The 27399-nt window shown below is 42.9% G+C and overlaps 4 protein-coding genes across 10 annotated transcripts; 2 read left to right on the top strand and 2 right to left on the bottom strand.

Annotated features, from left to right (window-relative positions):
• Nucleotides 1-511: 511 nt before the first annotated feature.
• Nucleotides 512-3019, bottom strand: LOC127560097 (cytochrome c oxidase assembly factor 3 homolog, mitochondrial). 3 transcript variants are annotated; one of them, XM_051994385.1, is made up of 2 exons: nt 2543-2825; nt 512-1059 (listed from the first exon to the last, which is right to left on the bottom strand). In XM_051994385.1, exons 1-2 carry the CDS (start codon nt 2754-2756, stop codon nt 956-958), a joined length of 318 nt encoding a protein of 105 aa, XP_051850345.1. In that variant the 5' UTR covers nt 2757-2825; the 3' UTR covers nt 512-955. The 3 variants fall into 3 exon arrangements, with proteins under 3 accessions (XP_051850345.1, XP_051850346.1, XP_051850347.1); XM_051994386.1 differs by lacking the exon at nt 512-1059 and adding an exon at nt 1575-2168 and having other exon boundaries at nt 2641-3019; XM_051994387.1 differs by lacking the exon at nt 512-1059 and adding an exon at nt 1575-2237 and having other exon boundaries at nt 2641-3003.
• On the top strand, nt 3011-10062 carry CNTD1 (cyclin N-terminal domain containing 1). Of its 2 annotated transcripts, XR_007953274.1 has the most exons (7): nt 3011-3255; nt 4563-4638; nt 4875-5049; nt 5624-5786; nt 6366-6507; nt 7102-7881; nt 9855-10062. XR_007953274.1 is itself a non-coding variant. In XM_051994381.1 (6 exons), the coding sequence occupies exons 1-6, from the start codon at nt 3084-3086 to the stop codon at nt 7211-7213; spliced, it is 840 nt and encodes a 279-aa protein (XP_051850341.1). In that variant the 5' UTR covers nt 3011-3083; the 3' UTR covers nt 7214-8213. The 2 variants fall into 2 exon arrangements, 1 of the variants encoding a protein (XP_051850341.1); XM_051994381.1 differs by lacking the exon at nt 9855-10062 and having other exon boundaries at nt 7102-8213.
• On the bottom strand, nt 8489-17114 carry BECN1 (beclin 1). Of its 2 annotated transcripts, none has more exons than XM_051994380.1 (12): nt 16943-17114; nt 16578-16863; nt 16056-16123; nt 14534-14592; nt 13834-13924; nt 13571-13707; nt 13185-13379; nt 11564-11710; nt 11041-11190; nt 10707-10767; nt 10069-10211; nt 8489-9278 (listed from the first exon to the last, which is right to left on the bottom strand). In XM_051994380.1, exons 2-12 carry the CDS (start codon nt 16702-16704, stop codon nt 9110-9112), a joined length of 1347 nt encoding a protein of 448 aa, XP_051850340.1. In that variant the 5' UTR covers nt 16705-16863; nt 16943-17114; the 3' UTR covers nt 8489-9109. The 2 variants fall into 2 exon arrangements, with proteins under 2 accessions (XP_051850340.1, XP_051850339.1); XM_051994379.1 differs by having other exon boundaries at nt 16578-16706.
• A 3293-nt stretch (nt 17115-20407) lies between these two features.
• Nucleotides 20408-26424, top strand: PSME3 (proteasome activator subunit 3). 3 transcript variants are annotated; one of them, XM_051994384.1, is made up of 11 exons: nt 20408-20641; nt 21420-21452; nt 21602-21664; nt 22036-22140; nt 22938-22986; nt 23310-23422; nt 23642-23710; nt 23997-24064; nt 24160-24214; nt 24370-24456; nt 24736-26424. In XM_051994384.1, the coding sequence occupies exons 1-11, from the start codon at nt 20600-20602 to the stop codon at nt 24814-24816; spliced, it is 765 nt and encodes a 254-aa protein (XP_051850344.1). In that variant the 5' UTR covers nt 20408-20599; the 3' UTR covers nt 24817-26424. The 3 variants fall into 3 exon arrangements, with proteins under 3 accessions (XP_051850344.1, XP_051850342.1, XP_051850343.1); XM_051994382.1 differs by lacking the exon at nt 20408-20641 and adding an exon at nt 21134-21303; XM_051994383.1 differs by lacking the exon at nt 20408-20641 and adding an exon at nt 21135-21273.
• Nucleotides 26425-27399: the final 975 nt, after the last annotated feature.

Genomic DNA, 27399 nt, shown 5'->3' with positions numbered 1-27399 from the left:
CAGCCCTGCAGGGGATAGAGGGTGGGTGGAAAGGCCTAGTCTCACCAGTGAGGCAGGGGGGAATTAAAAAATCTTCTCACAATGGGGAGCATAAGTGGACACCCAGCCTCCTGGCATTATGCCATCAGCGGCTTAATTTCAAGGTCAACCATCAACTCCACCAATCTAACCTCTCCTCCAGACCCCACCCTGGGCCTGCACAGGCAAGCTCAGAAAACTCGAGGGCTGGATGACCCCCATTCACCCTTCCATCCAGGGGCGGGGAAAGGCTATTGTGAGGGCCCCAGGCAATGGAAGGAAAATGGAGATGAGAAAAGGAGTGTGTTAGTGCATGAAGGATAGCTTAGCCACACACAGCCCAATAATTTCCATGATTTTTACCTGCTAATCGGGTAGAAAGATCGCAGGTAAAGCTATTCTAGTTAAACATTCACATTTCCTTAGGGCAACACAAATGCCACAATTGGTAGACCTGTTCTTCCCCTCCTATAAATTCACAGGGCTCTAGAACAAGGAGGATGATTCATTTTATTGTGAATCAGTCCTTGATTATCACTGCCAGGTTTCAACAAAGAAAAAAGAGGTATTTTTCTTATCTTTCTCTCTTCCCCTAACGATAGCTTTAAATCTTAGGCAGAAAGAAGCTATGAAGACATGAAAAAGCTGGAGGTGACTTAAGCCACGCCTCCTTTCTATTTTAACAATGGCTCAATTTGGGAGGAAGGGGAGAGAGAAGGAATAGGTGTTCCTATCAAACTGGCTGTATACACAATTCCCAAAGTAGGGTGGAACTCCATAACCAAAGCACATCCCAAAGTCAGGCTGGCCCAAACACTCCTTATCCCAAGTGGGAGTCTTTTTCTTGTAGAGGAGGGAAAGGAGAGAAGGTGGAAACATCCTATTCTCATTTTGAAGAAGTTCCATCCAGAATGGAGAGTCTGAGCACTCATTAGGTTTAGGGGCTATTGGTCCCAGGAGCTTTCACTCTAGCAGCTTTGGCCTTGTCGTCCAAGTCATCCAGGAACCGCTCCTGGGACACTGAGTAGAATGTATAGCCATCTGGGAGTCACGGGCTCAGGAAAACCATAAGGAAATCAGAGTACATCCCTCAATTTTCTTTCCCCAACTTGTCCCAACCCCTCCTCCCAGTAGTCTATGCTGTTTTTTTTTTTTTTTTTGGTCTCCTTCAAGTGGTTCCCACCCCATCCTGGAATTCAAACCACACCCCCACCCTGACCCCCAACATTCATACATGTTCAGTGTATTTGTTCTCTACCTGCAACCCTGATCCTACCTCTTTTCCAGTTATTCTCCCCTGGGCAGTAGTGGAAAAGAACAGCTTCTAACTAAGGAAAAGCTGGGTTCAAGCCTGGCAACAAAAACACACTGGCTCATTAGGACAAGAACAGTGACCAGAAGTAGTACTGCATAATGGAGAGCAAGCCAGCCTCCAAGCCAGAAAGATAAGAGTTCAAGATTTGCTTCTGCAAGGCACAGCCTCTGCATCCTAAAGCTCTAAGTACTGACCTGCACTAGGAATCTCCCCATCAGGGAATTCCCTAGACTCCAGCTGCTTGTTTTTCCCTCCTGAATTCAGTAGTGTTTTATTTTTTCAATTACATGTAAAGATAGTTTTCAATATTCATTTTTTAAGATTTTGAGTTCCAATTTCTTTCCCCCTGCTTAAGACAGCGATTTGATGTTATACATGTATAGTCATTTAAAACATTTCTATAGCAGTCATTTTGTGGAAAAAAAAATCTGAACAAAAGGGAAAAACCAGAAAAAAAAGCAAACAAAAGAGGTGAAAATAATATGCTTCGATTCACATTCTGTCTCCATAGTTGTTTCTCTGGATGCTGATTAGATCCCAGCTTCTTATTTAGTGGGTCATGATCCCATATAGGGTCTCAACTGAATATGTGGATCAGCAAAATTATGACTTATTATCAATAAATATTTGATTTGTTCACCTATTTTATTATACCAATACACTCCATACAACCCAAAGATCCAGTGCCTGTAGCTATCTGTTCTCCATGTATTCCTGGAGAGCAGAAAGCTTTATCTGAGGACTGAAGAATTAGGGTAGACCTGGAAGGTCTTCAGTACTGTAAGAATTCAAATTCATCTTCGGATACTGGTTGTGTGACATTAGGCAATCAAACCTGTTGGCAAATAGATTTGCCTCAGTTTCCTCATCTGCAAAATGGGGATAATACTAGCATCTACTGCTCCTGAGGATCAAAAGAGATATTTGGGGGAAGGTTTTTAGCATTGTGTCAAGGCACAGGGTAGGCGCTATAAAAAAAATTACTGCTATTAAGAAATTAGGTAATTGTTAATTAGTATCAGGCAAGGCTATGTTACTGTCTTGCACTGTGACCTTGGACAAATCATTGGCTCCCATCAGGAAATTAAATGTGTCTTTTCGAATTCTAAGGCCCACCCCCACTCTCGCCCCCTCTCTCTCCTTCCCCCGACTCCAGCCTCGTTTCTCTTGCTCCCTTCCCCTCCCCCAACCTCCGTGACCGGCGGATACAAATGGCCAACACGAGGGCCCCGATGCTCAGTCCGGTCAGGATGTTGCGACCTCGCCGCTGCGGAAGCGTTTTCTGCCACTGGGAGAGCTCCACCTGCCTCATAAAGTGCAGCTGGGCCGGGCTCAGTTTGTCTCGCGCCGGGTCAATGCGCTGCGCTACGGGGGCTTTCCCAGTCTCTGATCCCGCAGCTCCGCCAGCACTGGAATCAGCCATCTCGCTCCTCGACCTACTCCAGAGCGGGTCAGAACCACGGCGCACGCCGGAAAGGACGGTAGCCCCTTGGTCGTCGTCGTCGCTGAGGATTCTGGTACTTGTAGTCTGGCTGACCTTTTCTTCGGAAGAATCGGAGATGAGGCGGAGTGTCCTGGGCGCGCCTTCTGATTGGCTGAAGCTCCCGTGGAGCCCGCGAGCCCGGCAGTTGAGACCTAGAAAAGCCGTTGGGAGCACGAGGCCCGGCATAAGCTGCAAAGTTTCTGAGAGTCTGGGGGGGAGGGGGGAAAGGGGTCGTTGTTGTCTGGAGGGTGTGCAGGGCAGCTGACTATGGCTGGAGCCGCGGGGCCCAGAGCGTCGGCTTCCCTCAGTGACTTTAAGTTTGGCGCTGTGGACACACAGACGATCGAAGACGCCCTGCTCCACCTAGCCCAAGAGAATGAGAGGGCGGTGCGGGAAGCCCGGGGGCAGGCGGGCAGCTTCAGGGAGACCCGGATCGTGGGTGTGGGCCCAGGACTGGGGGGGAATGGGGTGTGTTGCGCACCCGAGGCGCCAAAATCCCCAACCTTGCCTCGAGGGCTTCAGCTCCTCCCCTTTTCCTTCTCTTACGCTCCTTTCCTTTCCCCCCTTCTTCCGTAAGCCACGAGAAAACCAAAGCCATTGCTCAGATCCTTAAGGTCCCAAAACCAACTAGAAAACACAGGAGGCATTTTATTTTGGTTAAAGTCTAGACACAATGTCTGAATTTTCAAGGTCCATCAAGTCAAGATACATTTTTAAAGTAATTACATATGCCAGGCAATAGAGATACAGGAGATAATCGAATTAATCTAGTTTTCCACTGTCGGTACCGATACCTGTGTATTGAGGGTGGGATTTTGTGTGTCTACCAGGATATTTTATGCAGGTATTGTTTATGTGCTAGAGGGTTGTGGGATTGTCTTGGATTTACCGCTGCACATTAGTCAAGAGAGACGGGTTTCAGTGAAGAGAGATTTGGCTGCCGTACAGTTCTCTCTGCATGTATCTGACCATCTGCAGTCCCATGCTGATGGTCTTTTATGTATAACCCAGGGGTCTTGGAAAGCTCCTCTGTTGAGAACTGAGATTTTTCCTGGTTCCCACCCTATAATGGAATTGCAAGTTAAACAATTCCAACTGGGACTTTTCATTCAAAGGGAAATATTGGAGGCTGTTAGGACTAGTCTTTACCAATTTATTAGTGAAGAAAAACACACAATACAACTTGGTGGGAGAAGATAGAGAAGGAGGGAGGTAAGGAATTCAGTCACTTTAGTTCCACTTAACAGATTAGAGGAATCGTGCACACTATAAAGTGGGTGGAGTTAAACTATGCATGCATGGGAAATCTCCAGAGGAAGGTTGCTAAACAAAATTGTCATCAGCAAGATTAAAATTCAAGAGAGCCGGTTTGGTTTCATATTAAACTATAGGTATTAGGATTTCTTAGCTATTCCATAAATTTCCCAGCAGTCAAGAATATGAACAGATAAGAGGGTGGGAAAGGGGTTAATGTATATTGGTACCAGGCAAGAGTTCTTATCTGCTGAACCCTTGTCACCAAGGATCTTGCTCTTGGCACTCAAATCAAGACTTCCCTTTTGTACATCTGATCAGCTTGTTGGCAGCAAAAGAAATTAAGCTCTGCTTTAGTTATTCTGGTCTCATCTTTCTCACCTTCTGACCCTCTAACTTGAGTCGTGCATCACGGTTTTTACACAACACTGATAGTTCAGAGTGGTTAGGGTTGCATCTTGTGATTCAGGCTTTTCTTTTCTATTTTGGCAGAGTTCATTTTTCTCCTGTCTGAACAATGGTGCCTGGAAAAATCCGTGAGCTACCAGGCAGTAGAAATCCTAGAAAGGTAAAGTCCTGGGCATGAGGGCTTTGCAACTAGGTAGCTCTCAGATTAATTAATGTGCTCACTACTGTTGAAATGGTACCTTGGCATTGCTGTTGATTTCCTTTACTTGCAAGTGTTAACTAAGTCTTAAATTGATATTGGTGAGACTAAGATGCAGCAATCTAAGGAACAAATGCTCCCTCTGGAATGTGTGGAAGGCTAGATTGTTTACTCCTGTCCTCCCCCCACTCCTGTAGGTTCATGGTTAAGCAAGCAGAAAGCATTTGCAGCCAAGCAGCACCTGTGGTGAGAGGGAGTGAGAAAGCAGAGCCCTGGAACTGGAGGGCCCAGAAAGAACAGCTCTGTAATACATTTGTACTTCGACTTGTGTCATGTGTTCAGCTGGCAAGCAAACTTTCCTTTCACTACAAAGTAAGGAATTGGTCTTATTCTTTCCATCTTCACAGCACTGTGATCAAAACCCGACCTGTGGGCAACTAGATATGAATAAATCTAAGTTTTTTACTGGGCAGTTCTGAGACACCTATCCCTAGCCTGGGTGATTCTATTCATGTGGAAACTCCAGAGTGCAATTACACTTCCTAAGCACCTCTATCTACTAAACACAGCTGTTATAACTGGCAATCTTGTTCTCAAGAGTATAATAGCTGGATTAATGCCATCATATAAGTCACCTTTCCCCCCTTTGGACTCAAGGACAGTTTGCATAAGGTGCCTGAATAGTCAATATACTCAAATTATCATTAAAGATGAGCTCTATAAAAAGGAAAGTAACTCTGGGTATTAGATTTGGAATTGGAAAGAGTTCAGATTCCATCTCAGTTGCTATCTCTGAACTCTAAACCGGTTTCCTCATCTCTCAAATTTTTCTAGCTCTAAATCTATGATCTTATGCTGGTATTACTCTCCCTACCCTCAATGTTTGTAACAAAATCCCCAACTTAACTAGAAAATCCTTTTTCTGTCCCCTCTCTTTTTTATTCAGATAGTCAGCAATGTTACAGTCCTTAATTTCCTCCAGGCTCTGGGGTACCTTTATACTAAAGAAGAACTACTGGAATCAGAACTTGCCATTCTGAAGTCTTTAAACTTCCAAATCAATCTACCTACTCCTTTGGCGTATGTGGAGATGCTCCTAGAAGTTTTAGGTATATCATTCAAGAGATATCTTGGTGAAAATTAGGCAAGCACACTAGCCATGAAAGGCCAAGTATACCTTGAAACTTCTCTACTAGAAGCATTCGTGCCTTCCAGGGCTCTGGATTAACTGAACAAAGGAGAGAACCGCAACATCCTGAATGTTCTTAGTAGTTTGGCAGCCAGGAAGGGAAGGGGGCAGTAGTTGCCTTGGTGGGTTTTGGCTTTTTTTTTTTTTTTTTTTTTGAAGTCCCTATAGCTAACTTCTTAGAACCACTAAAAACCTTCCTCAGCATGTTTTGTTTTTTGCTTTAGCTAGCAAAGAAATAGCTTCCATGATGGGTTTTTTTTTTTCAGTATTTATAATAGACTGTGCACAGAGGTTTTGTGCCCTTTTCTCCAATTTTACCTTTGACAATCAAATATCCAATCCATTGAAACAAGTCTACAGAAGAACTTAGTTATTAGGAAGAATGGTAGCCTAAACGTACTACCCTGATTTATTAGGGATAGGATCATGTTCCTGGTTAAGTATTTCCTTTAATGGAGGGACAAAGGTAGAGCCTTAACTCTTTCCATGCCCCATCCAGGGTATAATGGCTGTTTGGTCTCAGCCAAACAGCTGCATGGAACCTGCCTGACATTACTTGACTTGGTCTATCTCCTGCATGAGCCTATCTATGAAAGTCTGCTGAGGGCATCAATTGAGAACTCTACTCCCATGGAGCAAAGGTAAGATACCTCTTAAAGATTTACAGACAAGGATTTGAGTGGGTGAGACTCAGTAAAGCCAACTAATTTGTCCCCTCACTTAGGTATAGAGATAATTTTCATAATGAATTTGTTTACATAAACTTGTAATTTATGATCTTGCAACTTAAATGTTTTGGTGTTGCAAGTTTAACCCAATCAAAACCCCAAAGACTGATATTTAAATGAACTTGTCATTAACATCTATTATTGATTCTTGATCATATGTTGTGGAGCTTGGGCTGTTTTCAGAAAGAGAAAACATACAAAACAAACCAGTCATAAGATTGCAGCTTTGACATAAGTGCCTGATTACTGTAAAGGCAGATGAGAGAAACCCCCACAAACATGTTGTTATAATAGATGGGAACACAAAAGACCAGTAATCAAATAACACATAAAGTTCATGTTTCATTCTGGTTGGGAGGAAGCTACCTATGCAATAACCAGCTAGCCGGTTCCATCACTTCTTTTCCGTAAGAGTAATCTTATCAAATAATATAAATTTCTATTTCCAAAGAACTTGGGCAACTCAAACGTTGTTTATAAAACTGAACTGTGATTTTAATTTTTCAGGGGAAAATTTTTAACAGTAAAAGAAGACTTCATGCTTTTGGCAGTTGGGATCATTGCAGCCAGTGCTTTCATCCAAAACCAGGAGTGGTGGGGCCAGGTATTGCACTCTTAAGTGGCATCATTATCAAAATTCAATTAATTAAGAGCATTCCACAGTCAATTAAAGGGAAAGGCAGATTTAACTTCACCAGAAATAAGTTCCAAAGCCTAGCACAAGACAGATCAGTGTGCCAAGACAAATTGGCAATAAAAAGCTACAGCTGGGGTTAGGTTGCTGATTAAAGCACTTTTAACTTTTTAAACAAAGCAAAGTTGAAAATGATTTGAAAAGGTATGTACTCTGGTCAAATATCTTGAAGAGTATTCCTCTAAAAATAGGGGAAATTTCAAGTTGGCAACATGTTCCTCAGACTAATATCTTTAAAAGTCAATTTATATACCAAGTTTTAGGTACTAAGTGTTAAAAGTTTTTAGCTCTGGTAAACATAATTTGGATCCAACCTTCTGAAAAATCAGAGGAACAGGAAGATTTAATTTACACTTGTATAATTTGTCAAGATGATGTAGAAAAACTAGCTGCTTGTCTGTCTCTTTCCCTGAGGTTGTGAAGTACTTACATAGCATCACTGGCATTGCTACCGAAAGTATTGCTGAGTTTTCATACGCAATCCTGACTCACTCTGTAGGAGCCAGCACCCCAGTTCGACAGCAACCTGGCCTGCACCACTTGGCAGTCAGACCACTGAGAGCTGCTGCCACCTGCAACATGTGAGCCTGACTGTGAGTTTCTAGAATATTATCAGACTCTCAGGTCAAGACCACTTCTACTCCCAATTTATTTAATCTCATAACCTAGTACAGAAAAAAAAAGCTCAGAAATCTTAGGTCTTGCAAGTTTGACTTTATGTTACCATTTTCTGTTTGCTAATCTTCAGAAAAAGGGTCAATGTGGATATATTTTATTACCTGCAGCCTTGGTAAAAATAAATGGGGAAGGAGGGAGAAGAATGGTAGGCTGAAATGTTTGGCTTTATAGTACAGGTAATTTCCTCTTTAGATATGATTTCAAAGAATATGAAAGAAAAAAAGACTCCAAACCAGGTGACCTTGACTTACAGGCCATTAACATTTCTTTGTCCCAAATATCCCAGTCCAAGTACATTCCCATTTGAGGATGGGACCTTTGCCCACTCCTCTGAAATAAGCAAACACACCAGCTCTCCAGAATTGGCTATTTTCAGTCTACTTTAAATGACTAAAAATACAAAATTTTTGACATGTCCCAACTTTTTTTACATAGCTACATGCGTTTGGTTTTTCTAAAATACTAAGTATTTTATTATAGAATAGTTTTTTTGTTTTAAACAACCAGTGCACCTCAGCACAGTAACAGACTGCAGCAAATCTTTTATTAAGAATAATTATATATCTTCATAATGCCCCAAACATTATTAAAGTCTGTTCCATGTCTCTCTCTTCTGCCTTGTGTTTGCTGGCACAGAGCAGAGACAATAAGCACTAAACTTTGAGAAAGAATTAAGTTTCAAGCTTCCAATCACATCATGTGGCCTCTGGGCAAAAGCTTATGTGACATTTTCCCATGTTACTTAACGTTACACACATTTCACCCCTCTTAATAGATGTTCATATTTTAAAAACTATGCTGAATATGAATATAATTAGGAGAAAGAAAATCCATTGATAATCACTCAACTTAGGCTTTTTATCAATCTTTTAAGCAAGCTTATTTTGTTTTGAAGACCATTAGAAAGTTGTGAAATGGACTAGTGGAGAGTTCTACACATTGTTACTGTTCTGGACACTACTGCAATAGAACGTTATTCTTTTAAAATAAAGTGGCTTTGTGGATTTTCCTTTTTGGTACTGTAAACATATTGTACTGTTTAATATTAAATGAATATAACATTTCTGCCAATAAAACATTCCAAAGCCATTAAGGCAGAAGACTCCCTCACTCTCTCTCTCATGGAGGAAAAAAAAGAAAATGTCATTTGTTATAAAATTGTGAAGAGACCCAAGCAAGACCCCACTTCAGATTTGTCAACATAAACTTGAGTGCCTTTGTCCACTGCTCCTCAGAGTTGAACTGGGTTTTGATGGAATAGGAGCCGCCACTGCCTCCTGTGTCTTCAATCTTACCTTTCTCCACATCCATCCTACAGAGGAGACACATCAGAGCTCATTAGTAACTGAGAAATCAAGTCAGCTCAGGCAAACGGGCAGGGCCACGGTCATGGGACCATTCACGTCATTTTCTCTATTAAAAGCACTCTTGTCAGGGATGGGTGGTGTACTTTGGATTTGCTTCGAAAGCCAAATATCATGCTGGCTGTCACAAGAGCCCCATTGTCACAGCTGAATGCAGAGAGCATAGAAGCAAATGAAAGGATGGGAGCAAAGAGTAGGCTGTAGCGGGAGGTGAAGGTTAGAGTATCCCTCACTAATCTCTAAAGCATCCTTGCATTCATGGAAAAGAAAGGTGAGAGGAAAGGAAATGCTTTGTTTTCATGGCCAGGAAAGAGAATTCTGCTCCACTGATGGAGAACTCTCCGCCTGTTAACTAAGGGTGGTGCCAACATCTGATCAAAATGCTTATTTTCCAGGAGCTTCTGGAAAAACCCTCTTGAAACTAGAGAAGACAGAGCTCCTTGCCAAGATAACCCCCAAACTCATTTAGTATAACATATTCTTTCTCTCTCTGTCTCTCTGTCTCTCTGTCTCTCTCTCTCTAGGGACTGGGGATCGCATCCTGCTCCATTCATGAGATCAAGGGACCTGAGCAAAGATTCAGAAAGAGCAATACTCAAGTCCCTCACAATCAAAGCCGAGAGACCTAGCACTTTTTTCCAGCTCTTTTCAGGCCTTACAAGTCCTTGACACTATTCTGACTTCCTGGACTGTGAATTCTTTCCAAGTTGGCTTGGTCTGGTGTCACTGTACACTAACCTGTAAGGTAGACAGAAGCGTGTCTCGCCTTTCTCCACCTCTTCTTTGAACTGCTGCACACAATCCAGGAAAGCTACCATTGCGTGATCAAACTTGTTGTCCCAGAAAAACCGCAAACCTCCAGAACAGTATAATGGCAGCTCCTGCTCAAGAAGAGAGACATATTAATGTACATATGACTCCAAAGCATACAGAATGGTTTCAGTCCTGCTGATTTTTCAATCCATGCTCTTATCTGAATTCCACTGAAAACAGGCAAGTCCTGGTGGTTTTCTCTCCTGTAGTAGAGCAACTATATTACTTTGGGTACAGACTGACTTCTTTGGGTCTGGTTTTTTCGTGTAGAAAATAGAAGCAAGACAAATCTCCCTCGTAGCTATTCCTTTCCCATGACAATTAATACAACCTTCTGTAGCCACCCCAAGTAGAGAAAACCTTAGGGACCTCTCATTCAGAATTTTCTAGCTGATTCTGAAAAATATTTAGTTTTAATTGCATCTTAGATATTCATGTTTTAGAGACCACCTGAGGCTGGGACAGAAGCTGAAGTGCAATATTAGAACAATATTCAGCTGTCTCGTTAGAAAATACCAGGATTAATTCTATAATTCAGTTGAACTGGAGATACCCCAGAGTACCTTGGATTTGTCTGTAAGGGACTCCAGATATGAGTGATTTCCATAAGGAACAAGGCGATACCTAAAAAAAAAAAAAAAAAATTAAAGGAAGTGGATAACAGGGCTGCTTAAGAGGATACTCTTTTCTAATAAAGGCAATGAAGCCATGTAATTTATCAATTATCCATGGATTTAGTAGTTTCTTCTCTCCTATAGACAAAATGCTTTACAGAGTGAAAATGTCCAGGAAAGAAATATAATCCTCATCCAGAAAACATCTACCAAATAGAATGGGGTATTATTGAAAATATGCTGCTAATCTATGGAGACGAAACAAAAAAGTTGATTATCCTACCTCTGAAATTTCAGGCCCATTTTGTTGGCTAAAGCATGGAGCAACAACACTGTCTGTCCCCATGCAGCATTGATCTCATTCCACTCCACAGGGACACTAGGGAGCCGCCCAAGCCTAAAGTTATTAATTGTGCCAAACTGTCCACTATGCCTGTGGAAGAAAGCAGGAAAGAAGGGAAAAAATTTGTGACCCTAGTGGACCTTTGCCATAACCCCAGGGAAAAAATATTGATGCAGGAGCAAGGGGGCAAGAATCAGTACTATGTGACAGGACAAATAAGTCTTATGTGTCTAGAAAATTTTGCCTAATGATTCTTTCCCCCTTCAGTGTTAGGTAATTTTATGCCCTAGAATTAGGTGAATTCATACTCACCCCATTAACACTGAATTAAAACAAAACATCATGATACAACACTTAGTTCCTGTTTTGTTGGGGAGAGTGTCTTTGGTGCTCTGTAATTAAAATCCAGATGTGTCTTGTTCCCACCCCCCACGCTCTCTTCCCATACCATAGTCCATATTACCAGATATGGAATGTTGCATTAAAAACATTTGTTTTCTTCAGTTTGTCTAGTTGAATCTGAGCATAACGCATCTGGTTGTCCACACTCTTTAGCTCATCATCTAGCTCCAACTGTTGTCGTTTAAATTCACTATATTCCCTCTGGTATCTGTTAAGGCAAACAAGCTGGTGTCACTTGTGGACAAAGCACTCAATTTTATCATTCCAATCAATGAATTATTTTGGCTTTAAAGCTGTTGGGGCCTTCTGAATTTGGTATAGGGTTACCAAATAGGACACAACACTGAGCGTCATTCCTTTTTCCCAGTGAGAGGAGAAAAAGAATGTAAAGTTCCATCTGTTCGGGGCTGGGCATGCCCTTCACAAAGGACAAAACACAAATTTTTTCAAAAAGGACAATCATGGGAGATTGACTCCCTAAGACCATATTGGACATATACACTACCCTGGGTTGGCTCATTTGACCTGAGTATTTACACTAGTATGAATTTACTTTATAAAATCCTTGGCTCAATTTCTATCAGCTGTGACACTTAAACATCCTAGCTGTACTTTCCTTCATGGAACATAATTGTAAATTCCTTGAGGGCATGGAATTTTTTTTCTTTGTTTTAGCATTCCCAAAGCCTAGCCCACAGTTAATGGTAAAACTTAAAATGGCTTACTTTACACATCTCCCCAATTATAAGTGCCAAAAAGATCAATTTTCCCCACCAGATGGAAACCTCTTCCAGCTTCATATAACAGGAACCTAACAAGAATGGGTTTTTCCTTCACTGTTATGTAATTACAAAATTCTAAGCCAGGAAAGGACTTTTAGAGATCTTAGCAGTTATTGAGTAATAGTGAAATCACTGGATTTGAAATCAGAAGATGTGGCTGTGAGAAGATGACTAGCAATGTCATTATAGGTAAACCATTTTATTCCCTAAACCTCAGTTTCCTCATTTGTAAAATGATATCTGCATATTCTAGGGTTGTTATGAGGACTAAATGAGAATGTACATAACCTATCTTAAAACAAGTAAATACCATTATTTTACAGATGAAACTGAGGCTCAGCGAGTTTAAATATTTAGCGGTTCTTTATTGCCTCTTAAGATAAAATGCAAGCTTTCTTCCATTCCTGGTATTTAAAGCCTTTCATAATCTGGCTCCAACCAATATAACCAGACTTATGTTAGTCCCTTTTTTGTTCTCTATGTTCCAGCCAAACTAATCGATTAGTTATTTCTTGGACTTAGAATCCTACCTCCTGATTTTCTTCCTATACATAGGCTAAACTCCACCTTTTACCAGCTTCCTTCAAGGCTCGGCTCAAGCTCCAACTTCCAAATGTAGTTTTTTTTTAAAAATGACATATTTGTGACATAGTAGCAAAAACTGAACTTTAAAGCAGGGCCTGTTTGCGTTTTGTGTTTGTACTCAGTGCCGTAGAAGGCATAATACAGAAACTGCTTGGCTTGAAGTTGAGCAGACAAGGGTTCAAATTTCAATTGTTACTAACTCCTAGACAGTCATTTAATCTGTGCCTTAGAACTTGTCCAAGGTACATTCAGGCTTTATTTGTTTTCTTTAGCCTTGGAGGAATGGGGTATACACTTGAGATAAGAATCACTTACTGAGCTTCCTCCTGATCTAGCCGCTCAGTCTCTGCCTGGACTTTCTCAAGATTTTCTGCCACAATTTTTCGGTTCTTTTCTACATCTTCTAGTTCTTGGATCAGCCTCTCTTCTTCAAGTGCCAACTCCTTCAACTCCAACTTCAATTTCTCCTCATCATCTTCATTCATTTGCTCCAAGATCTCCAAACATCGCCTGTTGAAGACACTATATTTAATCTGAGGGAACCTGTCACCCATACTATAGTACGGCTAGACTCAAGGAAAACCTGTAAGAAATTAATCTGGGATTCCTTCATCCAAGCTGCACTTTGGATCAAACAGCAAGCACCGAGTTGTTTGACTCTAATCTAGAGTCTCATTTATCAAACTCTGACAAGAACTCACTTATAGTTCTGACATTCGTTTTCTGTGATGTTGAGCTGGGTGTCCAGCTGATCCAACAGGGTATCTGTACATTCCTCACACAAAGGGTGATCCACATCTGTCTGGCCTGACATGATATCAAAAAGGTCTCCAGTGACCTGAGGAATAAGAAATGAGTGATCTATGAAGTTCATTGTGAGGAGTCAGTGAGAGTCATCCTCACACTGACTGATCACATACTCCTCCACCAGTTCAGACCATATCCCCTTGATGGGCAGACTTGCCTTTAGTCTTCGGCTGAGGTTCTCCATGGTACCTCCATCGGATGCCTCCCCAATCAGAGTGAAGCTGTTGGCACTTTCTGTGGACATCATCCTATAGACAGTCCCCCACCCACCAGCCACATGAGGGAGCAGAGAGGTTCCCCCTCCACCTCCTAACGTGCCAGAGGCAAGACTCTTAGGTAGCAAAGCAATAGAAACTCTTAAGAGTCAAATTTATTCCCCCAATTCTGGGTTTCTTTAAAGTCATTCTGATCTCTGCTCTTGGTGATACATAAGGCAGTCATTGGATTGAGAGAACCACCATGTCATCAACGTGAGGTTTATGCCACAGAAATTTCAGTGGGTAGGGTGGCCAAGGAAGAGCACTTCCTATATATAGCCCCTATTAAAAAACCCAATTTCATAAATACCAATTAAAGGATAATCATTTTCAGATTTTCTGTTCCTTCCACTGCAGGGAATTAACTTTTCCCAGCTAAGTACTACTTAATTTGCCCTCTCCATCCTAATAGTTGCCAGAGGGAAATTTTGGATTCATTCCACAACAGTAAAGAACTATGGGGGAAGGGAGACAGAAGACCTTGATTGTTGGAGGAATTATATGGTTGTCCATTGACATCTGATCCTAAGACCTTACACAGAGAAAGCCACCCTAATTCTATGTGCCTCTAGTATGGAATAGGGGCTGAGGCATAAATACCTGGCTGGAGGGATGTATCTTCGGGAGACACCATCCTGACGAGTTTCAGCAAATGGCTCCTAAAAATAAGGGGACACATTATTATCTTACTACCAGTTGACTATGGTACCAGTTAGTGTCCCAAACAATAACCCTGCTCCCCTGAATATAACCGCCTGTCCTGACCAAGTATTTTCAATAAAGCTCTAGTCACTATGCTAATCTTTATTCTCCTTCTCCTCTGGCCAAATCCTTCACATCAGCAAGACTAATTGCTACTGTGCTAGTACCCTTTCCTTAAGGTCCTCCAATTCTGGAACCAAGAACTGTAAGTCAACAGTTATTTTTCTTAGATTGGGTAATCAGCTGCCCAACAGCCCAATCTTCTCATTCTAGTAACTTTCCAAACCAAAGTGTTCTTCCCTTACCCCACACCCAACCACTCTCCTAAATGTAAAGTCAGCTCCCTTACAATATAAATTCCTAAAGGGCAGGGACTGGTTTTGCTTTAGTAATTAAATCACCAGTACTTAACAGAACAAAAGCTGGTATATGGTAATATAGGCAATCTCTGATTAATAGCACTAATGGGTCAGATAATTTAAAAAATCCTATTTGGTTTTAAACATCCTTATCTGAAAGGTGAAATGTTTATGTTTTCCCCCAAGGGAAGGAGCAAATTTACCCAATTATTATAGGTTAGATCTAGATATGTTTCCATAATACATGTTTATATAAGTTGTAATATAGTAAAAAAGCTGGTTTTCAAGATAAGACCTCACTTTTAAATCTTGCCATTGAGATATTGGCTGCATGAACTCAAGGAAGTCATTTAACCTACTGATTTATAGGGAAGGTGGCCCAACCTCCCCGTCTCTCCCCAACCCCCAGTCCTCATGTGGCAGTTCCCTATACCAATGAAACCATAGTAGCTAGAAAAATTTGCCTAGAATTGGGCTGGCAGTGGGACAGCTAGTCGGTGTAGGGGCTGGAGTGCCAGCCCTGAAGTCAGGAGGACCCGAGTTCAAATTTGACCTCAAGACATTTAACACTTCCTGGCTGTGCGACTCTGGGCAAGTCACTTATCCCCAACTGCCTCACCAAAAAAGGGCTGGCAAGATCAAGCCAGCCTATGATTAACGATAATATAGTAAGCCATAAAATAAATAATTTATGTGTTTATGACAAAAAACATATTCATGCATTACTGCTTTTTATATTAAAACTAATACTAACAGTGCCATTCATCATTTATGTTAGAAAACATCAGTGTTCAAGTAACAATCTTCTCTAAAGTGTTATTATTGCTTCATGAGCTCTCCCACCATAGGCTAATACTTGTGGACCCTCAAATTGTCTTCTACTTCTCTGTAACTATAGAGATAAAAACGCATGTTTCACAGACACCTTAAGTAGAATATTTCTCATCTATAAATGGAGCCTGGGTAAATTCAAGGGACCATTATAGTAGAGCAGAAGCTCTGAATGTTTTTCTTAGGCTGGATTCTACCCTTGAGACAAAGTACAAACCCTATTCTATTACCTCTCCTGAGTTAGTTTCTTCTTCCTGGGTTTCTCCAGGCTTTGTCTGAGCTGTGGTGAGTAGTGGAGCTAGAGAGAGAAGAAATTACTCCAGTCAGTGAAAGTTTCCTGCTCCAGCTGTGAAGATAGCCTTGCCCTCCCTTTTAGAATTTGACATTTACATTAGTTGGAACTGTTTTGTTTCACTTCACATACCTTTACATACAAAACAAGCATCAATTTTAATTTTTTTCTCATTACTCTCACTCCACTCCTCTCCTATTTTTACCCCTCTCTCCATCACACTGGAAGCTCTCGACCTCCACTTTATATTCAACACGAATGAAAATGAGGTGGAAAAACTCAAATAGAATTCCAGAACTTACAGAGCATTAAAACTGCAAGGAGTCTTAGCCATCTCAACCTCCTCTTTTATTCAAAACGAAAAAAATAATCCTTAGGCAAAGCCCAGCGGCTTGTAATCAGTCACTGGTCCACTTCTAAGGGCAAAGGCCCTCCCCCTAACCCTTAGAACGGAGCAGACCTGTGAGCTCCCGGATGGTGACTTGGTCTAGGATCTTGAAGGACGTGTCCAGTTTCAGGGGCTGGCTGCAGCGCTGGCACACGAAGCTCACCTGCATGGTGCTGCTCGATGACTTCGACCCCTCCATCCCTGAGGGGACCCGGCTGTAGATCAGCGTGGGGTAGGGGTTCCCGGGGGCGCTTCTCTGGCCTAGAATTCTCACTCCAGCCCTCTACCCCAGGGTTCCAAGGAGTTTCCAGTCCCAGGGCCCGGGAGCCCACTCTTGGCCGAGGTGCAGAATCACGAACTAGGCGACAGCGGGGTCGAGGTCGGTCTCGCCCCAGGGTCAGGGCCCCAGTCCAGGACCACCGCCGCCGCCTCCTCACCTCTACGTTCCAGAATCCGCTGCCCAGGCCAGGCCGAGTAGGGCCTACCGCGGTGGCACCTTCACACCTCCGGCTTTCTCCAGGATTCCCGTCTCCCCGACCCCCATCGCCCACAGCCCAGATATCTCGGCCCTCTCCTACTTCCCGGTTCACTGGGCGGGACTTCCGCCCTCCAAAGGATGTGACGAAGGACTCAAAGACGCGAACTCCACCCACCAATCTCAAGCTTCGGCTCTTCGGTCCCAGAGTAAGAGGAGCGCGACAGCGGCCTCCACAGCTTAGATTTAAGAACTGCAGTTAAGTCCATAGAACAGCCCAAGAGTTGCGGGCAAGTACAAGAACTGGAGGAAGGAAAATGGAGCAATTGAAAATTTCTGAATTCTCCAGCCCTTCCCATCAATCAATCCCTTTCCTTTCAATCTTAACTGAACCAGATTCCTTCAGACTTTCCTGAGTGTCAGGATTGAAGTCAGAAGATATTTTTTGGAGTCGCAGAATCTGAGTTGGATGCTGCCTCTGCTATTCATGACCTGTGTGACCTTGGGTAAATCACACCCCTTCTGGACCTTTTCATCCATTATAAAATGAGAGAGTTTGGCTTGGATAGTCTCTGAGGACCTAAATTCATGATTCTGAGAGAGCAGAAAAACATAAAGTTTAACTTTATGTGTGTGTTGAAAATGTGTGCTTGAAAAAACAAACAAAAACTACAAGCTATTTCGGAAGATAGAAAGTGAGTCTAGGTCTGAGTAGGACCAGTTGTATTATTGAAAGGATATTAGATATGGATTGGACTAGATGCAGTCCATTCCAATTTAGATTCTATGATCCGAAATTCCCTGGCAGAGGAGAAGAGCATAAAACAGATCCAAAAATTTAGATCTAATCCAACCATTCTGTAAAGCAATTTGGAACTACAGCTATAAAACTGTGCTGTACCCTTTGATCCAGCAGTGTCACTGATGGGTTTATAACCCAAAGAGATCATAAAAAGGAGAAAAAGGACCCACACATGCAAATGTTTGTAGCAGTTCTTTCTGTAGTGGCAAAGAATTGGAAATTGAGGAGATACCCAATAACTGCGGAATGGCTGAACAAGTCGTGGTATGTGATTGTGATGAAATACTGTAAGAAATTTCTGTGAACTGATGTTGACTGAGGCAAGCAGAACCAGGAGAACACAGAAACAGCAACATTGCGCAATGATCAACTACATGTGGATTTAGCTCTTTTCAACAATACAATGATCCAAGACAATTCCAAAAGACTCATGAAGGAAAATTTTCAGAGAAAAAACTATGGAATCTGAATGCAGATCAAAGCATACTTTTTTCACTTTTTTTCTTTCTTATAGTTTTCCCCTTTTGTTCGAATTCTTCCTTCACAACATGATTAATGTGGAAATATTTAATTATATCAGACTGCTTTCTCTTTTAAGGAGAGTGGAAAGAAAAGAGGGAAGAAGAAAGATTTTGAACTCAAAATCTTATAAAAATGAATGCTGAGACTTATTTTTACATGTAATTGGGAAAAATACTATTAAGCAGGGGAAAACAAAGATCAATGGTGTTAGTGCATTTGGCACAGTAGTCTGTCTTCTATGAGATACCCTTAATGAAAGTAGTCCTACACCTTTACTCTCAGTGACATATTCTTTTATTCAGTGACTTTGGCCTCTTTGTCACCAAACAAAAAAGACACTATCTTTCAGCTTCAGGTTTTTTTTTTTTTTTGCTCCCTTCTCTGTAGCTCAAATGTTCTCTCTCCTTATTTTTGCCCACTAGTTTCCTATAAGTACAACTAAAATCCTATCTTCTACAGGGAGCCTTTCCCAACTTTTCTTAATACTAGTTCCTTTTTTCTCAATTATTTCCTATTCTTCCTGTATATAGATTGTTTGTACATATTTACCTGTTATCTTGTGTTAAATTGTGAACGCAAGGACAGGGACTGTCTTTTGGTTTCTTTTTGGATCCCTAATATTTAGAACAATGCCTGACACATGGTAGAAGTTTAATAAATACTTACTGACCAATTGACAAGAGCTCTCAAGAATGAGTAATTTATGAGGTGTAATGGAGGGCTGAATTTGACTTGGGGGGGTGTGGGGAAACGCCAACACCCACCCTGGTTTCACATTCAGCTGATGACCCTGATGACCCTGAACAATTAACTTTTTTCTAAACCTGTACCTTCACTCTTAAAATAGGATAATCATAGGGGTTGTGTTCAAACGGCTATAAAATAAAGCTATTCTTTATACTTTTCTTTCTGCTAAGTATGAATAATAATAATAAACATCAGCTGCTGAATTTGAACTCATTTCCCTCACTCTAAATCTAGCACAAGGAAAAGACCCATGTTGGGTTGTAGAGTCAAACAGTGCAACTTCTCTGTCCCACTAACTCAAAGAACCGTGAAGATCCTTTGCATATATACTCATTAATCATTCCAATTCTCTTCTGACACAAGGTCCAGCTCAAAAACATTAAGAGATTTCTCCAGTGCAAAGCAATCTGCTTTTAGGTGCTTGAGATTTAAAAAAAAAAAATAGAGAAGACCCTTGACCCTCATAGAGATTAGTCAAGTGGGTTGTAAAACCCAAATATCTTTAACTGTACTAAACATTACATAAGAAGGAAGTGTATTTTAGAGTTACAAAATAAAGAGCTGAGGGGAGAAATCCAAAGAAAATGACATATGACTTCGATGGCATTGGCCCTAAACTTGTTAGAAAAGGGTGTGGTCTCTTGTTTGTGGCTATGGTTCCTAGACCTGGCTCTACCACTTTGATCGATCAACTTTCCATCTGCAGGCGTCAGTTTCTTTATCTGTAAAAGCACGGCGTTGGCATTGGACGAGATATTCTCCCAAGTTCCCTTTGTAAACCAACTTTTTCAATCTATTGATGATGATGAGCTTATCGCTGTCTGCAGAAGGCTCCCAGATTAAGGTAAATGAAACGGGACGAGATGAGTGCGGTTATTCAACACACACCAGAGATTGGCACCTGGGCAAGTATCCCAGGGCTCTGAAGTAGCCCGCCCCGGCCCGAGGCATGCACCTGCTGGGTTCCACTGACAGCCCAGGACCCGGCCCGCAATATTGACGTCATTGGCACACGACAGCGCGCTGGCGCCTGGCCTCCACCAGAGATGTGAAGACGGCCGAAGATGCCCGAGGCCCCTCTGGCCTCTCTCATTAGCCACGTAATGTTCTGAGACCCAAAGGAGGAAGGCACTAGCTATTGTTAGCCTCCTAGGTCGCCCCTGACTCCAGTTCTCTACTCGGAGCTGGTCCTGTGACTAGAGACAAGAGAAAGCCCAGTCCCTTGGCCTCCGGCCCGAGCTAGCGCCGCGCGTTAGGGCACGCGTGCGTAAGAGCGCGCGCCAGGCACGTGCCGCCCGAGAGCCTGCCGGCGATTGGCTGTGACGCGACTTCCGCTGTAAGCGGCGGAAGCCGGGCGGGCAAGCGAGTGAGCGAGCAGGGAGGCAGGCAGGAAGGCAGGCAGGCGCCCGGGAGGCAGGCAGCGAGGAAGCGAGGGAGCCAGACAGGCCGGCGGAGGCCCGAAGGAAGCCGAAAGCCTGCCCCTGTGCCCAGGTCCTCCGGTTTCCCGTCCCGGAGCCCCCAGCGGAGCGGACGCGGCCCGCCCCGGCCATGGCCTCGCTGCTGAAGGTGGATCAGGAAGTGAAGCTCAAGGTAGCAGCCCCCGCCTCCTCCCCGCGACCCCGCCGGGCCGGTTCCTGACCCCGCGGCGGCCGCCTTTGTCTCCCGGGGGGACTTCCGATCCCGCCGCCCCCTCCCCCTGCCCCGGGCCCGCCCCATCCTGCTACCAGCCCGGGTTGGCCATCGGCTCTTCCTGGAGGCGGGCGGAGCGTCGCTTCACCCGGGGATGCTATTATTCTGGGGCCGCTGCAGTTTCTACCGGCGCTGGGCTCAGGGCTCAGGGAGGAGAGAGGGAAGGCGGTGACGGACACGTGTTGGGCCGGGTTCCGTAGGCAAGCCGCAGCGAAAACCAACCTTCCCTTTATCGATTGTGCAGCGCCAACCCCCTTCCCCCCTCCGGAGGCCAACATCCCACAGGTGCTTGGGGTTGCCCTCGCATCGTCACTGAGGGTTGGGGGATGCGTTTGTGAGATCACAGCCCCCAAGTCTCCACTCTCCTACAACCCCCTTACCCCTGAGAGCAAGCTGACATAGGGAGGGAGGAAAAACCGACGAGTGTTGGCCCCTATTCCGTGGGTACCACCCCCAAGATGGAAAAATGGATCCTCAAAAAAATAAAATACTTAGAATCTGGGGGTCTCTCGTCTTCTCATTACAACTACAAGGTGAGCAGAGGCACCAGCAACAGTTTTTTGGTGTGTATTTGTGGAGTTTAGGGTTTTTTGTTTGTTTGTTTTGCTTCTGAGAACACCTGTTCCTCCTGCTACCAGACCCTGGAAGAAGTTCTGATGTATGTTCTTGCCCTTTGCAGGTTGATTCTTTCAGGGAGCGGATCACAAGTGAGGTGAGTGATGTAGTGATGCTTCTTGCTGGGTGGGAAGAGAAGACTGATTTAGTTGGGGATACCCAAAAGAGGTCACCTGGGGAGTGTGTAGATTGGATGCTAAGAGCCCTCCAGCAAGCAGTAAGTCAACTTCACTGTGTCCCTTTCAGGCAGAAGACTTGGTGGCAAATTTTTTCCCAAAGAAGTTGTTAGAACTTGATAGTTTTTTGAAGGTGAGAGATACTTCCTTTCCCTCCCTTCCCTTCTATAGCTACCTTTATCCCCAGTTCCCTCAGGATGCTGGACTCCATAGCAAATTGGAATTGTCTGCTTTGTGTTTGATTCTAACACATACATTCTCCTTCCTTGCACCTCAAAAAAGAATTCTTATTCCTTTTCTTTTAACATTGAAGTCATTTCCAGATATAATTGTACCTCTATTCCCCTGAGTCCTTCCTTATAATGAAGAAAAATAGTTAAGCACAAGCAGCTAGCAGTGACCACATCTGACAGTGACATTCCATACCCATAGCCCCTCATCTTTCCACTTAAATCATCTTTACACTTCTATTTAACTTAGAAACATATTTTTTCCTCCTTCCAGGAGCCTATCTTAAACATCCATGATTTAACCCAGATCCACTCAGACATGAATCTCCCTGTCCCTGATCCTATCCTTCTTACCAATAGCCACGACGGATTGGATGGTGTAAGTTTCTCTTTACTACTCTCTGTTGTTGATCTATAGATGCACCTAAACCAGAGTTCTGTTTGTATTAAAGACCTATTTCAGGGACTAGGAGCCACTTTCTGAGAGTTTAGCATAATCCATCTTGTTTCTGTATTTGTAACATGAGAAGACTCTTAACTATCCTGTTCCTAAAGCTGTTGTGACATCCAACAGTACTGAAATCAACATACGCATTCTCTAGAGGTTATAAGATATCTGGTCCTGGGTAAGACTTTTTTTTTTTAACCAGTTGGTATCTCATTCTGTCAAAGATTAGGAAGTTGTTGCTGTCTAAGCTCACCCTTCCTTCTGACTTGTAGTTTTGAATATGAAAATTTGATAATATATGTAATGTACTTTGTAAATCTGAAAAGAGGCACTATGTAACTATCAGCTATTTACAGAACTAGTATAGGTCTAAAGCAAGAATTCCCAAATAAATTCAGTACCCCCCATTGATCATTTCTTTGTTTAAGTGCTTATTAGTATTTATTTAAATGAAGTCAATACCAAATCATCTCCATCATTTGCTTTTAATGAGCTTAGTCTTTTCAATTAAATTATTTCTTGAGAACAGATTGTTTACTGTCTTTATCTCTGGGGTATTTTAGCACAGTGCCATTGACATAGGCACATAAATGTTTATTGAATTGAATGGAATCAACAATGAGGGACTTTCAATTTAGGTTTCAGGACTCTATGGGAAGAATAGGGTAAAGTAATTTAAAAATTGATGTCTTTGAGGAGGATAACACTTAACCTCTGCATGTCCTTAGCCCACTTTGAAGAAGAGGAAGTTGGATGAATGTGAGGAGGCCTTCCAGGGTGAGCACTATCTTTTTCCCCAAACCTATTCCCGTAAGCCTCATCTTGGTTGATTTGGTATCCAGAGTGCTACAGTCTGATTGAATTTTCTAGAATTGAACGTATCTGAATTTAGAATTTTGAGCCACACAAAAACTGCTTTTCATTGAGGCAAGGGAAGTCCTGACCTGACTTTAGGGTCATGTGTTGGGGGAAGTCCAGGGGTTGTGTGGGTGAGAGTACTGAGGAGGAGAAGGGTGGCTTATGAGGCTTTGGGAAGAAGAGAGAAAAATGTCTATACCTCTTATAGACCAGAAAAAAAAAATTGTTTCTTTTCCTACCAGGTACCAAGGTATTTGTGATGCCTAATGGGATGTTAAAAAGCAACCAGCAGCTGGTGGACATTATTGAAAAGGTGAAACCTGAAATCCGGCTATTGATCGAGAAATGCAATACGGTAAGGCCAGAGTAGAAATGAAAATCATGGTGGATGGGGAAAAGTCTTAATGGGAAGAGGAAAGTGGTTTTGTATTTTACTTATTTTTATTTTTGAGGTGGAAGGGCAGTAGATGCTTCCCTGCCAAGTTTGTGTTTAGTGATTCTTTTCCTTTCTTCCTTCACCCAGTAGTAGTTTTCACATAAGTAATGTTCTCATGTTGCTTTGTTTTCTTTCCAGGTCAAAATGTGGGTTCAGCTCCTTATCCCCAGGATAGAAGATGGGAATAACTTTGGTGTATCCATCCAGGTAATGCCTTCTGATTAGATGATAAACTAGATCATATGCCCTCAAGGAATTTATTTCATTTAGTGCAGAAATTTGGTGATCTTTACATTTGTATCCAACATTACTTTTGTACTTTTGCAAAATACAGGTTCTTGGTTGATTGTCTAATAAAATCCTTAAATGAAAGTCTACTTACGTAGTCAAGCATTTTCTCATCTGCTTTTTTGGGGCCTTACTAGCTGATATCCTTTGGGGTGTCAGTAGGAATGGATTTGCTTTCACACATCCATCCTTTAATCCCACATAGGAGGAGACTGTTGCAGAACTAAGGACTGTGGAGAGTGAAGCTGCATCTTATCTGGACCAGATTTCTAGGTAAGACTGTTGGGGACTGGCCCAGGGATTGGGGAATAGGGTTAATCTTTGACTCCTCCTACTACTTGCTCTTTCCTCTTTTTTTTTTATTCCAGATATTACATTACAAGAGCCAAATTGGTTTCTAAAATAGCCAAATATCCCCATGTGGTAAGTGAGAAAATTTTGTTGGGTGGGGGGATGAGAAGTGTGAAATTGGGAGAAAAGTCTTGAATAAGCCCACCCTCCTCCTGGCCCTGAAAAACAGCCACTCCTCTTTCCTTTCCTTTTCCTTTCCTTTCCTTTCCTTTCTTCCTATTCTTCAGGAAGACTATCGACGCACAGTGACAGAGATTGATGAGAAAGAATATATCAGCCTTCGGCTCATCATATCAGAACTGAGGAACCAATACGTGAGTGACCCCTTTACTACATAACTCTCCAGTTGCCCTGGCTTCTCTCAGCACTCATCTCCAGGGGATGGGAGTGGGGGGGGGGGGCGGCGAGGGCGGGGGCATGGGCATGGGCATGGGCATGTCTGATTCTCATCTGAGAGCTCAGGGCCATAAAGTTGGTGGTTGATATCCAGTGATCCCATCTCTTACCTGAAAGCTGTTTGAAGTCCCTATGCTTAGGCTGGATGAGAGCCAGGTGGGTGATTTTCCTTCCCCCTCCCCCAACCTCTCTCTCAGGTCACTTTACATGACATGATCCTGAAAAACATTGAGAAGATCAAGCGGCCCCGGAGCAGCAATGCAGAGACGCTGTACTGAGGCCAGGGCCAGAGCCAGGGGACTCTGTGAGTCTGGCTCAAGACCGACATTGCCTTGGTTTGTTACATGACTATCGAGATGGGGAAACTGGCTGGAAATAGTAATCACACCTCTCTTCTGTTTTTAGTTAGAGTCTAATGAAGCTCTCATGTAGTTCTGTGACGTGTTTACCTCTTATTTCAGGCCTCAGGAACTCTCCTACCCTAGTGCCCATTCCCAACTTGCCCTGTCAAGACTCGTTTCTGGAGTGTTTGCATATGTGTGTTCATGCACACATGCACTTTCTCTTGAACTCTTTTCCCCACCCCAACCCATCTCTGGTATCTTGGTCTGTTTGTCTCCTTTTCAGTTAGTTGGTTAGATATTGGGGGAGTCAGAAGTGAAAGAATTTAGTTTTTCTTTGAGGGAATTGGGGGGGTGGGGTGCTACCGTTGCCTCTCTGGCGTAGAGGATCTTTGATTATGGGAATGGGGAAAGAAAGAGGAAGAGGTTGTATTTCCTAAATTGTATCTCCCTACCATGGGACCTTGGGAAATATACCTTCTACTGTCTCTTTCTCGTTTTTAAAAAATGTCTTTATTGTGAGGTTTTCAGTTTTTCATATATAGCTTTGCCACCACACATACGCCTGACCTTATTACCAGACTCCTCCCCCTCCCCCCCATCTTTAAAAGTTCATTCTAGGAACAAGAGTCAGGTGTCCAGACTAAAGTGGAAGAGGCTTCAGCTGAGAGGCACAGTCTGTTCACCTGAACAGAGAGATGGGGAGGAGAGGGTGAGGGCAGCCACCAGTCCTGTGACTCAAGTTTTGTTGGGAATTGTAACAAAGATTGCTGCCCCAACTGTTTGGTTCTTCTTAAATCAGTTAAAAATTATGGGAGGGGGGTGGTGTTTTCTGAAGCTTAGATCCAGATGCTACTTTTGGGCTTCTTCCTTTTGGAATATTTTTATTTATATTTTTTCCCAAGAAGGATAGGACATGTGTGTGTGTGTGCGTGCCTGTGTGTGTGCCTGTGTGTGTATGTATGTGCGCGTGTGCGCATGTGTACATGCGCATGCGTGCGTAACTCTGGGATGGAGCAGAAACATGGAAGAGTTGCTGTCTTTCTCTTGAGAATTCTGGATATATTCCATTATTACAGGTTCTTCAGCCTCTCCCCTCCTCCCTCAGCTCTGTTACCTCTCAGAGAAAGTCTGCTTTTTTTCAGCCAATCAACCCTTTTCCTATGTGTGTTTCCATCTTCCCTTCTGTTTTTCTCTGTTCCTCACTTTCCTGCTGGTTTCCACCTGGGATGCATCACTGTCTGTTCCATTATGTTATAGTGAAGGAGTCAGGACATTGTCTTCCCATGAATAATATTCAGTAACAAACCAACTGTGTTTTAGTTGGGCCTCTCCTAGAGCCTGTCCCCTTCCCAGCCTACCTTCTCCCTCTCCACCATGTGTTTCTTGGTGTTGTTTGCTTTTTTGTTTGTTGGATTGTTCTGATGTCCCCAACCCTGCTTCCCCAATCCTTATCCTATCCCAGCTTCCCTGGATCGTAATGTAAAATCCTTTTACCATGTCAAGAAATTATTAAAAATACAGGTACTTTGACCTTTTTTTAAAGTCACAGACCCCAGTGCGATCCTCAGACAACTGAGGCCAATCTCCATACACACACCTCTTAGGCTGACTACAAATGAGGTGAGCAACCTCTACTCCCCCTTAAGTGATAAAAAGATTGACCTAACAACTGTCTTCCAGTATTAGGGGAAAAGGTAGACCCTTTCTCTGATGGCCCCACCATCTATCTTGGTTTATGTTAAAAATGGCACTTCCAGGAGACTTGAGGGTCTCCTCCCAATTCCCCACCCCTTCTCTTTTGGCATCTGTTTGCTCTCCTGATGATTCTCAGAGCTGCCAGTAGAGGCTGCTGTGCTCTCATGCAGTTGGTACAGAGTTTCCTCAGCATTGAACTTAAGAGGCCTACAGTTGTTTGAGCTGGAAGGTCATCTGAACCCACACTCCTGTTTTATGGAGGAGCTAATTGACACCCCAAGAAGCAGAACGACTTGTCCGAGGCCACATTAGCTGGTTAGTGCCAAACCAAGACTCAGACAGCAGCAGTCCCAACTGGCTTGATTGATGCTCTATCTGATGCACCACCATGCCCTTTGCTGTTCCTTTTCCCTTGTGCAAAGGAAGGGTCATAAGAAAGCCAACCTAGTAGCATGCTGTGCCTGTGATTTCATTGGTGTGGGAGCGCCCAGCCAGGACCTTCATTTACCATTGTAGATCTTGAATTTCTCTGTCAACTCTAGTATTAGAGAGTTAATGAGAACACCAAGAAGATATTAAGTGACTGGCTCAGGGATATGTTGCCAGGATATGATCTCTGATTTTCAGAAGGATATTCTCAATTCCTTAAAAACTTTGCATATTGGTACTTAGTCTATGCTCACTTCTAGGAGTGGTGGGGGTTTTTTGTTTTTGATATGTTGGCTGGAATTCCTCAATTTACATCTTGCAAGTATACTTTTCATTTTCCAGTCATATGCTGCTAAGAGCCTGACCTTACTGCCACTCAAAAAAACAACAAAA

Source organism: Antechinus flavipes, chromosome 4 (genome assembly GCF_016432865.1).
Source record: "Antechinus flavipes isolate AdamAnt ecotype Samford, QLD, Australia chromosome 4, AdamAnt_v2, whole genome shotgun sequence".
Taxonomy (NCBI): Eukaryota; Metazoa; Chordata; class Mammalia; order Dasyuromorphia; family Dasyuridae; genus Antechinus; species Antechinus flavipes.
The sequence above is the reverse complement of the archived record's forward strand: the minus strand, read 5'-3'. Positions and strand labels throughout refer to the sequence as shown.

Coding starts and splice junctions, on each gene's coding strand:
- BECN1 (XM_051994380.1), bottom strand. CDS start 16,704: ATGGAGGGGTCGAAGTCATCGAGCAGCACCATGCAGGTGAGCTTCGTG. Junction 13,708..13,833: donor ACCTCAGCCGAAGACTAAAG/GCAAGTCTGCCC, acceptor CTTATTCCTCAG/GTCACTGGAGACCTTTTTGA. Junction 9,279..10,068: donor CGCTTCTGTCTACCTTACAG/GTTAGTGTACAG, acceptor TCTCCTCTGTAG/GATGGATGTGGAGAAAGGTA.
- PSME3 (XM_051994382.1), top strand. CDS start 21,199: ATGGAAAAATGGATCCTCAAAAAAATAAAATACTTAGAATCTGGGGGT. Junction 23,423..23,641: donor TGATCGAGAAATGCAATACG/GTAAGGCCAGAG, acceptor TTTTCTTTCCAG/GTCAAAATGTGGGTTCAGCT. Junction 24,457..24,735: donor CAGAACTGAGGAACCAATAC/GTGAGTGACCCC, acceptor CCTCTCTCTCAG/GTCACTTTACATGACATGAT.
- CNTD1 (XM_051994381.1), top strand. CDS start 3,084: ATGGCTGGAGCCGCGGGGCCCAGAGCGTCGGCTTCCCTCAGTGACTTT. Junction 3,256..4,562: donor CAGGGAGACCCGGATCGTGG/GTGTGGGCCCAG, acceptor CTATTTTGGCAG/AGTTCATTTTTCTCCTGTCT. Junction 5,787..6,365: donor GATGCTCCTAGAAGTTTTAG/GTATATCATTCA, acceptor TGCCCCATCCAG/GGTATAATGGCTGTTTGGTC.
- LOC127560097 (XM_051994386.1), bottom strand. CDS start 3,002: ATGCCGGGCCTCGTGCTCCCAACGGCTTTTCTAGGTCTCAACTGCCGG. Junction 2,169..2,640: donor GCCCAGCTGCACTTTATGAG/GCAGGTGGAGCT, acceptor ATTTGCCAACAG/GTTTGATTGCCTAATGTCAC.